Consider the following 12,118-nt stretch of genomic DNA (forward strand, 5'->3'; position numbering starts at 1 on the left):
ACATGAATGGATGGGTGAATGAATGAATGAAAGTGGTTAGTGGCGAATGGCTCTGACTTCAAGGCCAGTGTGGTTTCAGTACACTATAAGTTCACTGAAGAACACCCCGAGGATTCTAGAAGCCAGCTGGGCTGAGCTAGCAGAATCCTGGGTCTGACTGTTTTTCTGACCTGGCTTTACATGCAGGTTATCACAGCTCTGAGAAACCACAGAAACTCAGCCCTGCAAACTTGCACAAGATGTGACAACACCAAGTGGCAGCACTTGGGACCCTCTGTACCGATTCTCTCAGTCTCCCATGAAGTCACAGCTGCCAGGGCCTGTCGACTTCCTTACCTAGGAGCTTACCATATGAAAGATCCCTCTGTCATTAGTCCCAAACCAGTCTACTGTGAGTCAGAACTCATGGTGTTATAAGCCTCCAGCACCTTCTATATCCTATTACACACTTTATACGGTGGCAACTTTTTAAATTTCTTTTTAATGTTTATATTCGAGAGAAATAGAGCACAAGCTGGGGAGGGGCAGAGAGGTGAAAACAGAATGTGAAGCAGCTCCAGGCTCCGAGCTGCAAGCTGTCAGCACAGAGCCCGATGCGGGGCTCGAACTCACAGACCGCGAGATCATGACCTGAGCCGAAGTTGGACTCAACCGACTGAGCCACCCAGGCACCCCCTGGTGGCAACTCTTCTCTACCTTCTGAGTGTAGGTTTGGTATCTGGAAAAGCCAAAAGTCCTTGTATGCCAAGCTGAGTAAAGTTGAGAATGTTGTCTAGATTTGCTTGTTTTTTCCTACAAAAGAAGAAAACGTATATGGTAATAAAGTAATGGCTTCAGAGCTTATCCTTCCAAACACATGTTCTAACACTCTTCTGAGGAAAGTGCATGGTTATAAAAGGTGCATAATCTTTGGACGTGAAGGACTAGTCCTCTGGGGGCAGGGAGGCGGGAATTCATTTAGATGTAAAAGTCAAAACATTCATTCTAAAAAGACAGTCTCATTGAATCAGTAATCCAAAACCTCTCAACAAAGAAAAGCCCAGGACCAGATGTTTTCACTGGTGAATTCTACCAAACATTTGAAGAAGAATTAACACCGGTTAATTCTTCCAAACTCTTCCAAAAAATTGCAGAGGAAAGAATACTTTCAAACTCATTCTGTGAAAGGAGCATGATACCAAAGCCAGATAAACACTCTATAATAAAAGAAGATTATAGGCCAATATCCCTGACAAATATCAATGCAACAATCCTCCACAAAACACTAGCAAAAAGATTTCAACAGCACATTACAAAGATTATACACCATGACCAATTGGAATTTATTTCTGGAATGCAAAGATAGTTCAATGTATGAAAATCAATCAACATAATACATCACTTAACAGAATGTAAAGAAAAAAAACCACATGGTCATCTCAATTGATGCAGAAAAAGCATTTGACAAAATTTAACACTCCTTCTTGATAAAAACAACAAACTAAGAATAGAAGGAAACTGCTTGACTATAATAATCGATGTGTGTGTGTGTGTGTGCGCGCGCGCGCGCCTAGGTAGCTCAGTCAGTTAAGTGTCTGCCTCTTGATTTTGGCTCAGGTCATGATCTCACGATACATGAGATCGAGCCCCGCATTGGGCTCTGCACTGTCAGATTCTTTCTCTCCCCCTCTCTCTGCCCCAACCCCACTCATGTTCTCTCTCTCTGTGTCTCAAAATAAATAAACATTTTCTAAAATGGCTGCTTATACAAAGCCAACGGTTCACTTTATACTCAATGGTGAACAACTGAAAGATTTTCCTTTAAGATCAGGAACAAGACCCGTATGACTGCTTTTACCACTTCTGTTCAACACAGGACTTCTTCCAGGGGGTCTGGGTGGCTCAGTCAGTTGAGTGTCCAAGTCTTGATTTCAGGTTAGGTCATGATCGAGCTGCCCCTCTCCCCTGCTTGTGCTCTCTCTCTCCAAAATAAAAAAAAAAATTTTTAATTAAAAAAAAAATCTGTGAACTCACTCGAGTTCCAGAATATGCAAATCAACACATAAAAAATAAGTTGTTTATATGGACTAAAACTGAACGTTCCAAAAAGGAAGTTAAGAAAACAATTCCATTTACAATGGCATCAAGAAAAATAAAATACTTAAAATAAACTTAACCAAAGACGTAAAAGATTTGTACACTAGAGACTGCAAAACATTGCTGAAAGAAATTAAAGGCAACACAAATCAATTGGGAAACATCCTGTGTTTGTGGGTTGGGAGGCTTAATGTTATTAAGATATCAAAACTACCCAAAGCAATCTACAGATTTAATGCAATCCTTATCAGAATCCCAATGGAATTTTTTGAAGAAATAGAAAAATTCATCTTAAAATTCATGTGGAATCTCAAGGGATCTTGAATAGTCAAAGTGACCTTGAAAAAGAAGAACAAAGTTGAGGCCTCACACTTCCTTCTTGTTTCAAAACATTATGCAAAGCTGCAGTAATCAAAACAGGATGCTACTGTCTTCAAGACGGGCTTAAAGGACGATGAAAGGAACAAGGAGCCCCAAAATAAACCCTGGAATGGTTAAATGGCTTTCAACAAAGGTGCCAAGAACATTCATGGGGAAAGGACAGTCTCTTCAAGAAATGGTTTTGGGAAAACTGGACATCCATGTGCAAAATGAAGCTGGACCCTCATCTCACATCGCATATAAAAACTAACTCAAAATGGATCAAAGATCTAAACAGAAGAGTTAAAACCATAAAACTCTCAGAAAAAATACAGAAGAAAAGCCTCATGACATTGGAATTGTCAATGATTCCTTGGACACGGCAGCAAGGACACAGGAAACAAAAGAAAAGATGGGGGACATCAAAATTTAAAACTTCTGTGCAGCATGGGAAGGCAGGCTGGGGCAGCCGTTCTGGAAAACAGCACACAGCGTCCTCAAAACACTAAAAATAGAACCGCCCTATGGTCCAGCAATTCCACGACTAGGCATTTATCCAAGGGATAGAGGTGTGCTGTTTCGAAGGGACACATGCACCCCCATGTTTATGGCAGCACTATCAACAATAGCCAAAGTACGGAAAGAGCCCACATGTCCATCGATGGATGAATGGATAAAGAAGATGTGGTATATATATTCAATGGAGTATTACTCGGGAATCAAAAAGAATGAAATCTGGCCATTTGCAACTACGTGGATGGAACTGGAGGGTATTATGCTAAGCGAAATTAGTCAGAGAAAGACAAATATCATATGACTTCTCTCATATGAGGACTTTAAGAGACAAAACTGATGAACATGAGGGAAGGGGAAAAAATAATATAAAAACAGGGAGGGGGACAAAACATCAGAGACTCATAAATATGGAGAACAAACAGAGGGTTGCTGGAGGGGTTGTGGGAGGGGGGATAGGTTAAATGGGTAAGGGGCACTAAGGAATCCACTCCTGAAATCACTGCTGCACCATATGCTAACTAATTTGGATGTAAATTTTTAAAAATAAAATTTAAATAAATAAATAAAGTGCTACTCCAGAAAAATCAATAAATAAAAATAAAAATGGCCAACAAGCATATGAAAAGATGCTCAATATCACTGAGAATTAGGGAAATGCAAATCAAAACCACACTGAGATATCACCTCCTACTAGTTAAGTTGGCTGCCATCAAAAAAGAAAAAAACAGGGGCGCCTGGGCGGCTCAGTCGGTTAAGCATCCGACTCTTGATTTCAGCTCAGGTCATGATCTTGTGGTTCATGGAATCAAGCCCCACACTGACAGCATAGAGCCTGCTTGGGATTCTCTCTCTCTTGCTTTCCTTTCTCTCTCTGCCCCTTCCCCGCTCACGGGTACACAAACGCTCTCTCACACTCTCTCAAAATAAATAAACTTTTAAAAAGGAAAGAAAGAACAGGAAAAAAAAACAGTGTTGATGAGGATTTGGAGAAACTGGAACCCTTGTGCGCTGTTGGTGGGAATGCAAAATGGTGTAGCCTCTCTGGTAACCAGTATGTTTATTCAAATGATTAAAAACAAAATTGTCATGTGACCCAGCAACTCCACTTCTGGATACACACCAATGAACTGAAAGCAGGGTCTCAAAGAGATATTTACACACCCAAGTTCATAGCAACACCGTTCAAAATAGCCAAGAAGTAGAAGCCACCCAAGTGTTCATCAAACCATGGGGGATAAACAAAACATGGTCTATCTATACAATGGAATGTTATTCAGCTTTAAAAAGGAAGAACTCTTGTCACAGGCTGTAGCATGGATGAACCTTGAGGACTTTATGCTGAGTGAAACAAGCCAGACCCAGAAGGACAAGTTCTGTGTGATTCCACTTAACATTTAGGTACTTAGAGTCGTCAGAGCCACAGAGACAGAAGGTAGAGTGCTGGGTTCCAGGGCCGGCCGAAGAGGGGAATGGGGAGTGGTTTCCGTTTTGCAAGATGAACAAAGTCTGGATGTGCATGTGTGAATATACTTAACAGCACTAACCTGTACATTTCAATGGTTAACGTAGCAAATTTCAAGTTCTGTGTACTTTGTAACAACTCCGAATTGTTTCTGGAAAGGTGGTGACATCACCTTTCAGCTCTAACGCGGACAGTGGTTTGCGCCGGTCTCCCAGGATGGGGTCGCTGCCTGGAAGGGAATTCTGTTCACTACATCAGCATGGTGTTCTCATCTTTCTAAGGCACGATGGAGCTGTTCTCTCTCTGGGTTTTCTGTGGCAGAAAGAGGATGACATGTGTGGTGTGTGTATGTGTGTGCGTGTGTGCGCGCGTGTGTGCGTGTGGTGCATTCAGCAAACTGTAGAGTTCCACCCAGATGGACAATTTCTTCTTAAATGAAGTTCTGGCTTTCGTACCCATTACCTTCTGCGGCGCTCACAGTAACCATGAAGGGGAAAAGGGTGGGTTGTGCCATATCCGTTTTACGTGGGTTTAGACTGGGGTTTCTTCACCTCGGCGCTGTTGACATTTGGGATGGGAGCGTGCTTTCTTGTGGAAGCTGCCCTGTGCGCTGGAGGGTGTTCAAGAGCCTCCCTGGCCTCTAATCACTAGGTGCTAGTCGCACCCTCCACCCAGCTGTGACAAACAAAACTGTCTAGACATTGCCAGGTGTCCCCTGGGGAACGAAATCACCCCTGTTTTAAGAACCATCTGTTTAGAGGGCTTGAGTGAGGTGGGGGAATAGGGACAGCTCCCAGAATATCAGCCCCAGCGTGCTTTGTTCGCTCCCTCTCGCTTGCTTGACCACCGCATGCCTCTCTACACACATCTTTCATTAGTTTATTTCCAGCTAGAACTTCGTGACGGGGCCATGTTTCCTGCCTGTTAAAACCAATAACCCACAACTTAGGACAAGAACTCAAACTCAACACTTGAGCGGCCTGCAGCTACTTACCAACACCTTGCCTTCCAGCAAGCTCTCTGCTCCCTGGCAGCCGCTGAACATTCCCTCCTCTCTCCCAAACCTCCTAACCCGGGGTCTCTAATAGTCTTATGGTAGCCTTGTCTTCATCTCGGGTTATTTCCATCCTGCCTTATCTCTTTCGCTGGACTTGGGGATTTAAGAGGGAAAGAGAAAGGGACTATATTTCACCCTAGTCACATGAAAATGAAATTATATTTTGTGTTGTGTTTCCCTCTTTCTTTGATACCTTGGATGTGAAATTCATTAAAATATTTTGAACACTTTTTCTAGAACTTTCATAGATGGTTTTGGAACCCCCCGTGAAACTTGATGGTTTCCAAACCTTCCTAGATGGTTCACCTTTTCGTGTCCCGGGGGGAGGACCCCAGACATGCGCTGCAGGATTGGGTGGCTAGTGGGACCAGCTAGGGGGACAGACTGGCTCGTGGCACTTTTCAAAGCTCTTCAAGAGCCAAGCAAAAGGCTTTACTTCACTTAACAGAGCTCTCTGGATGCCCTTGAGCCTAGAGGTGGTGTTTTGGGGGGTGTCGTTGGGTCCTTGAAACTGAATAGCGTTTCGCATCAAACCGTTGCCCCTTCGGTGGCACCTACACTTACCAAGCGCCTGCCATGCACCCGGCACCGTGGTCGGCACTCCACATGGGCACATACGTGGGTATTTCATTTCAATGCAAGCCAACTTATATTTACTCCCTATGGCTCCACACCAAATCTGCAGGCAAATGTGTAGTGAGTGAATAAATAGGTCCAACTTCAATAAGAAATGAGTTCTTTAATGACGTGTCAGTGGAAATCAAGTCAGGAAAAGGGGTGGGGGGGTGAGTAAATGAGCTGAACTTCTACAGTGGGGAAGAGTCAGGGGTGGCCCTGAAGAAGTTACTATCCAGCCCAGACCCTAGGCACCTCCCCCGACTACCCCGCCAGCAGAGGGGGGGGGGGGCCGCTGACATGGACACATTGGAGGGGGTTGCCAGCACGTCCCAAGCTCTGGGGGAGGACGGCCAATGAGAGCAGCAGGAGGAAAGAGAACAATCTGAGAGGCGGGGCTAGACCACAGCAGCAGCGGGATCTGTGAACAAACGGTAGGCCCTGGGAAACACAGGGTGCCTAGGACGTGATTGCTGCCTCGGGAGGCTCAGCCGAAAATTCAAACGTACGAGACCACCTCGGTGCTCAGACAGCCCAGCGGGGCAGGACCGAAGCCGCCGGGGCTGGTGTCCAGCGAGCCAAGAGAAGGGGCTTTCTGGGTCGAGGAGATCAAAACTGCAGCGTGGCAGACACGGCCGGGTTGGGACTGGCGTCAGAGGAGAACGTGAGGGCAGGGCCACTGTGTCATAGGCATCCCTGAAGATAAGAGCTTCTAAAAGTGGAGGTATGAAGGGGCAGCTCTGATTCTGAACCAAGGGCCTTCTCTCTGCCCTGCTTTTACGCACCCCTTCTGCTCTCCAGAGTGAAGCAGCAGGCCTCTCTGCGGGTCGATGGCTGGTGGCAGCAGGGCAGCCGGAAAACTAGATCCTCTGGGGCCCTCTCTGCTCCTCCAGAGACCTCAAGGGCCTAACTGAAGCAATCCATCCTCCGGGGAAGGCAGACGTGGGAAAAGCATTTCTACGTTACTAAAGGCCATCGCAGAAACGTGTCCAGAAGGGTCAGGGTCTGAAGAAGAGAGGTTTTTCTGTGATATGGGCAGCACCCTGATGAACATAGAAGATGGGGGCACTCAGAAGAGGTAACCCCAGGCACACGTGCACACACACACGCGCGTACACACGAGGATGAAGGTGTACACAATCTCTGTATCTCATTGATAGCGGCTTTTGAATCCCCCTTTTTTTTTTGAGAGGGGCTACATCTATCTCTAGTGTTTCTGTAAATGCCACAGCAGCCAGGACACTGTGCCATACCTAGCGTCCCCTGTGACTGTCCCATAAACTAACTGCTGGCTGACATTGGTTGTGGGATGGCCCCCTAGTGGGGGCAAAGGAAACCCAGTTCAATGGCCAGGGAAGAACACGTGGGTCAGGCAACGGTGCTGATCCCAGTGACTCTGGTGACTGTGATATCAAGGTCACTAGGCAGCTTCCCGGGTGTCCCTCAAACTCAAATTGACCTGATGAATACCTAACCTGAAATACGTTGACACTCTATCCTGAATGTCAGGTCTGGATTTCCATGCCAGCGAAGACACCTCTATCAGCGTGTTGCAGACACAGCTCAAACTCAGTGGGCCCCACGACTGCAATCGTGTTCCCTGGAAAACAGCTTCTCTGCTTGTGTCCCTTTCTTGCCACCGTGTCGTCCAAGCTACAAACGTGGGCGTGAGCCTTACTGTGGCTCTCTCCTGCCTGCGCAAGTCTACCTCCGGGGTATTTGTGATCCTTCCTCCTGTTCTTGCCATGGAGACGCCTCACCAGCACACAGGTTGGACCCCAGATCCCAGTTGCTCTCTGACCTCCTACCTTTACCCTTTACACCCAACATTCCTGCCAGAGAGGTCTTCTGGGTGCACATGTTGAGTCTGTCACTCCCCAGTTTAACATCCTCCGGGGACCCCAAATCCCATTCAAAGAGAAGTCCAGCTCCTTGGCAAGGCTTACCAGAGTCTGAATCGGGAGACTCTTTCCTTCATTCTCATCTCTCGCCATAACAAAATACTCTGGTGAAGGGCTCTTGGGTGTTTCTGAGCCAGACTCTCGCGCCCCAGTCCCCGTAGACTTGCTGAGGGCCACATCCTTCTGACTGCTGGCTTTCTTCCGTTTCTGCCTCAAGGACATGGAGTGGAGGACAAGGGTAGTGCCTTGTTCACAGAGCAATCCTTTGCCCTGTGCTTTGCACACAGTGGGTGTCAAACATCCCTTGAGTGAATGAATGATGGGCAACACTGCACCAGGGGCTATGATACAAGGGTATCAGCGGCACAGACTTGTCTTGGAAAAGTCCCTCAGCTCCCTTAGAGCTCCATGGTCATAAACTAATAGTTTTAGAACTACTCCTGTTAGACATGGGTATATACTGGGTTTGTTAAATTGATAGCATGTTTATTTTTAAAAATGAAACGTTGGGGCGCCTGGATGGCTCAGTCGGTTGAGCGTCCGACTTCGGCTCAGGTTCGGCTTCATGATCTCGCGGTCTGTGAGTTCGAGCCCCACGTCGGGCTCTGTGCTGACAGCTCGGAGCCTGGAGCCTGCTGCGGATTCTGTGTCTCCCTCTCTCTCTGCCCTTCCCCCGCTCATGTTCCGTCTCTTTCAAAAATAAAATAAACATAAAATTTTTTTAATGAAACGTTATTAAATTAACGAGTGGCATTGTTCTACCCCCTCCCCCATGTTCTTTAACTATTTGTTTGGATAAACTACTGACCCACTCAGAACCGTTTCTTCTGCACCACCAGCCGTTTGAGGCTGTGCCGTTTACCTGCAGCTATATTCGTCTGAAGGCGAAGGCGTACATTCAGACACCTGCAGGCAGAACTTAACTTTCAGGACCTCCCACGACACTCCTCACTTTAGATCTTTTTTTTTTTCTTCTTCCTCTTCTTTTAGCTTTCTCATCACAGAGCAGAATAACCGAAAACGCTTTGCCTAGCAACTTTCAAGAGCAAAAACCGGGGCGTAAGAAAACGCAATGTGTCTAAGCGCCGGGTTAAGATCCAGCCCCTCCATCATGACGTGTGAGGCAACGCTTCTCACGCGTGGATCCGTTCACTCCCGGAGGCTTATTACCTAACGCTTTTCTGCAGGCTCCGTGCCTGTCATTAGTGCCCTCCATTGGTTTTTGCCACCAGACAGGCTGCGGAAGTAGTGTGTTAACAAGCTAACCTTCTTCCTTCGCAAAACTCATCTCCCCAGAGCTGTTAGCGAGCTAAGACAAATCACGTGACCGCCTGGTCACAATGCAGAGGTTTCCTCACGTGGTTTAAGATCGGGCCAAATTGAAGAATAAAATAAAATCCCATTGGCGCAGCTGAAGCCTGACCAGTGGGGCGGGGCCGACACGGGAGGAGGAGGGAGGGCCTCGGGGGCGGGGCCTGGGACCTGGGGCGGGGCCCAGTGGGGCCCAGCGAAACTGCCGCTCGCGCGGCCCCGGGCCTCCTCGGCCGGCCCTGCGCTCCCGCGCGCTGGCGCCTTAGAGCCTGGGGAGCGCCGCGGGGGCGGCGAGGAGGCGAGGCCGAGAGGTTGCCGTTCACGCCAGGCCACGTCCCGCCGGCTGCAGAAGTTGTTGCCATCCGTTTCAAACGTGGCTTTTCCACGCCGGACTTGTCCCCTGCTCTCTCCGTCCTGCACCTGCGCCGCGTGTGCCGGCCAGTCGCCGCCGATGCAGCCCCACGCCCCCTCCCAGACTGGGCTCGGCTCACCCGACCGGCCCTTCGCCGCCGCCGCCGCCGCCGAGGAGATCCCCGGGAGCCGGGACGCTTCAGGGGAAGAGGGGGTGGGACCGGTGCCGCGTGCAGGGGCGGGGCTGCGGGGAAGAGCGTTAGAGGGCACGTGAGGGCGCCTCGGCCAATGGCAGGACGCCTGGGGGCCAGCGGGGCGGGGACGTCGCGGGGGCGGGGCGGGGCGGGAGCGGCGGGCCGGGCCGGGCCAGGCCGGCGGTGGGGGGGGGGGGCGGCTGAGGCGATGACTGGGGGAGGGGTGGGGCGGGCCGGGGGAGGGGCGGAGAGACGCCGCCGCCGCCGCCGCTGCCGCTGCCGCCGCCGCCGCCGCCGCGGCTGCCGCAGCCTGTGGGAGCCTGGAAAAGGGGAAGTGCGAACGAGCGAGCGACTCAGTCCCCGAGCGGCGGCGGCAGCGGCGGCGGCGGCGGCGGCGGGGGTCGCGACGGCCGGGGCGGGGACGCTGCTGCTGCTGCTGCTGCTGCTGCTGCTGCGGGGGGCAGGCGGCGGCGGCCCGCACCAGCCATGCCGAATAAAAACAAGAAGGAGAAAGTGAGTCCGGGCTCGGGCCGCCGGACCGGCCGGGGCGGGGAGGGCAAGGGGCAGTGCGGAAGGCGGGAGGGAACTGGCCGGGAGCGGGGTGCGGCGGGCTCCGGGCTCCGGCGGGCGCAGAAGCACCGCTCCGGGGTGGGGGCGGGGGCGCCGGGGCCGCGGGGCCCAGGACGGGCGGGGGTCCCGACGAGCCAGGGCGGGCGGGCGGGCTTGCGGGGGCGCGACCGCCGTGAGGGCGGCGTGGGCGTCGGGCCCCAGGCGGAGCGCGCGCGGTGGGCGTGAGGGGGCAGGTGCGGCCGCGGAGGTGGTTGACCCAGCCTCGCAGACGCGCAGGAGGGACCCCCGGACCGGGGAAGGGGAGCGAATGGCTCTGGCTGGCTGTTGGTGAAGAGGGACGCTCTGGGGCTCTGAAATACTATTATTATCCTGGGTGGCGGCGGGGATGGCCGTGAGTGTGCTGCGTTGCATTTGGGAGTCGGGGGTGGGGGGGGGGGGGTACGCTTCTACTCCAGGTGGAGCTTGGTAGCGTCTCAGAGTCACCCCAGAAATCCCCGCTCAGGTGGGAGGCAAGAAAGGGATGCAGTGTGGCTCTGTCGAAACACGGAGAGCACCTTACGTGGGGGTTTATCTATTTCTGCCTGAAGTTTTCAACGCCAAATAAACATCAGGAAAACGAGGAGAGTCTGAACTGGGGGAGTGGGGGTGTCGCATCGCAATATTCTATGGTAACTAAGTGACGTGAGGCAGAATTTCTTGGTGGTATTGATTAAAATTAGCGGAAGTTCTGGTTAAATGGTATAAATCGGGTTTTAAACTGCATTTGGGGTTGTCTGATGTTTGGCAGTCTAAAAATTGAGAAGTCTAATTGACTCTGCTTGATATTTCCCAGGAATCACCAAAAGCAGGGAAAAGTGGAAAAAGTTCCAAAGAAGGACAAGACATAATAGAATCAGAGGTAACTGCTCTCAAATATTTCCTTTCTGTTTTGTCGTGAACACCTTTTAACTAAGGGCGGAAAAACAGCGTGGGCGAGAAAACACCAGGGTCTTCTAGAGTGTTTTCCTGCATGAGATTTTCTCGTAGTCTCCTTCGTAACCTGAAATTTTGGTTCTGTAGGTTTTACTGTTTCCGTCTGGGAAAATGTGGATGTGTTTCTGGAAGCTGTATCTGCAGCTGGTAGTTTTAAGTTCATAACCCCCACCCCAAATCTAGCAGCTCTCGCTGTTGTTCGGGCTCCATTTAGCTCTCAGATTCTCCCCTCCCGTCCTTCCCCAGCACCCTGGTCCCTCTCAGCGTCTCCTCCTCTTCCTTCCATCACCTTTCCTTTCTCTGGCCAGGCCTGTGCCGCCCGTGTCCCACACGACCTCTCCTGTCGACGTCTGATTCCTTTAGCCTCTTTCTCCCAGAGCATCAGTACCATTCAGTTTATCTAGTTCGGGCATTTTTATACAACCTTCTCTCTTCTACTTGTGTTCTCTGTCTGCGTGGGCCAGTTGTGACGACTTCTGCTTCTCACCTGCGGGCTCATTGAGGAACAACCCAAATGCTCACGGAGGCCTGTGTCTACCTGGCGGGGTTGGGGTCATTCCTTTGACACCATTGAGAGCGTGTGCAGAGCCAGCACTCTGCCTGGTCTTGTCTTGCCTGCGACGAGTGCTTGGACTGGAGCACCCCGGGCTAAGGACCCAGGAGCTGACTCCACCCAGGCAGAGCTAACTGGCCCTTGTGGATCATTGGTGGCCGAGAAACTGCTTGATTCAGT

General features: G+C 50.4%; 1 protein-coding gene and 1 long non-coding RNA gene across 3 annotated transcripts in view; one reads left to right on the plus strand and one right to left on the minus strand.

Annotated features, from left to right (window-relative positions):
* Nucleotides 1–6,190: 6,190 nt before the first annotated feature.
* LOC113601461 (uncharacterized) lies at nucleotides 6,191–9,885 on the minus strand. Its single transcript, XR_003422754.2, has 2 exons — nucleotides 8,850–9,885; nucleotides 6,191–8,194 (listed from the first exon to the last, which is right to left on the minus strand). It is a non-coding gene; the product is annotated as an uncharacterized LOC113601461 (long non-coding RNA).
* A 304-nt stretch (nucleotides 9,886–10,189) lies between these two features.
* The window catches only part of PPP2R5C (protein phosphatase 2 regulatory subunit B'gamma), a 128,203-nt gene continuing 126,274 nt past the window's right edge, over nucleotides 10,190–12,118 (plus strand). The window contains exons 1-2 of one of the 2 annotated variants that reach the window (XM_027066640.2): nucleotides 10,190–10,356; nucleotides 11,246–11,311. In XM_027066640.2, coding sequence (XP_026922441.1) covers nucleotides 10,330–10,356; nucleotides 11,246–11,311 — 93 coding nt within the window. In that variant the 5' untranslated portion in view covers nucleotides 10,190–10,329. Of the gene's footprint in view, nucleotides 10,357–10,757; nucleotides 10,805–11,245; nucleotides 11,312–12,118 lie in introns of those variants that run through there. The other variant, XM_027066641.2, reaches the window with a different exon arrangement.

The sequence above is a fragment of the Acinonyx jubatus genome, chromosome B3, assembly GCF_027475565.1.
Source record: "Acinonyx jubatus isolate Ajub_Pintada_27869175 chromosome B3, VMU_Ajub_asm_v1.0, whole genome shotgun sequence".
Taxonomy (NCBI): Eukaryota; Metazoa; Chordata; class Mammalia; order Carnivora; family Felidae; genus Acinonyx; species Acinonyx jubatus.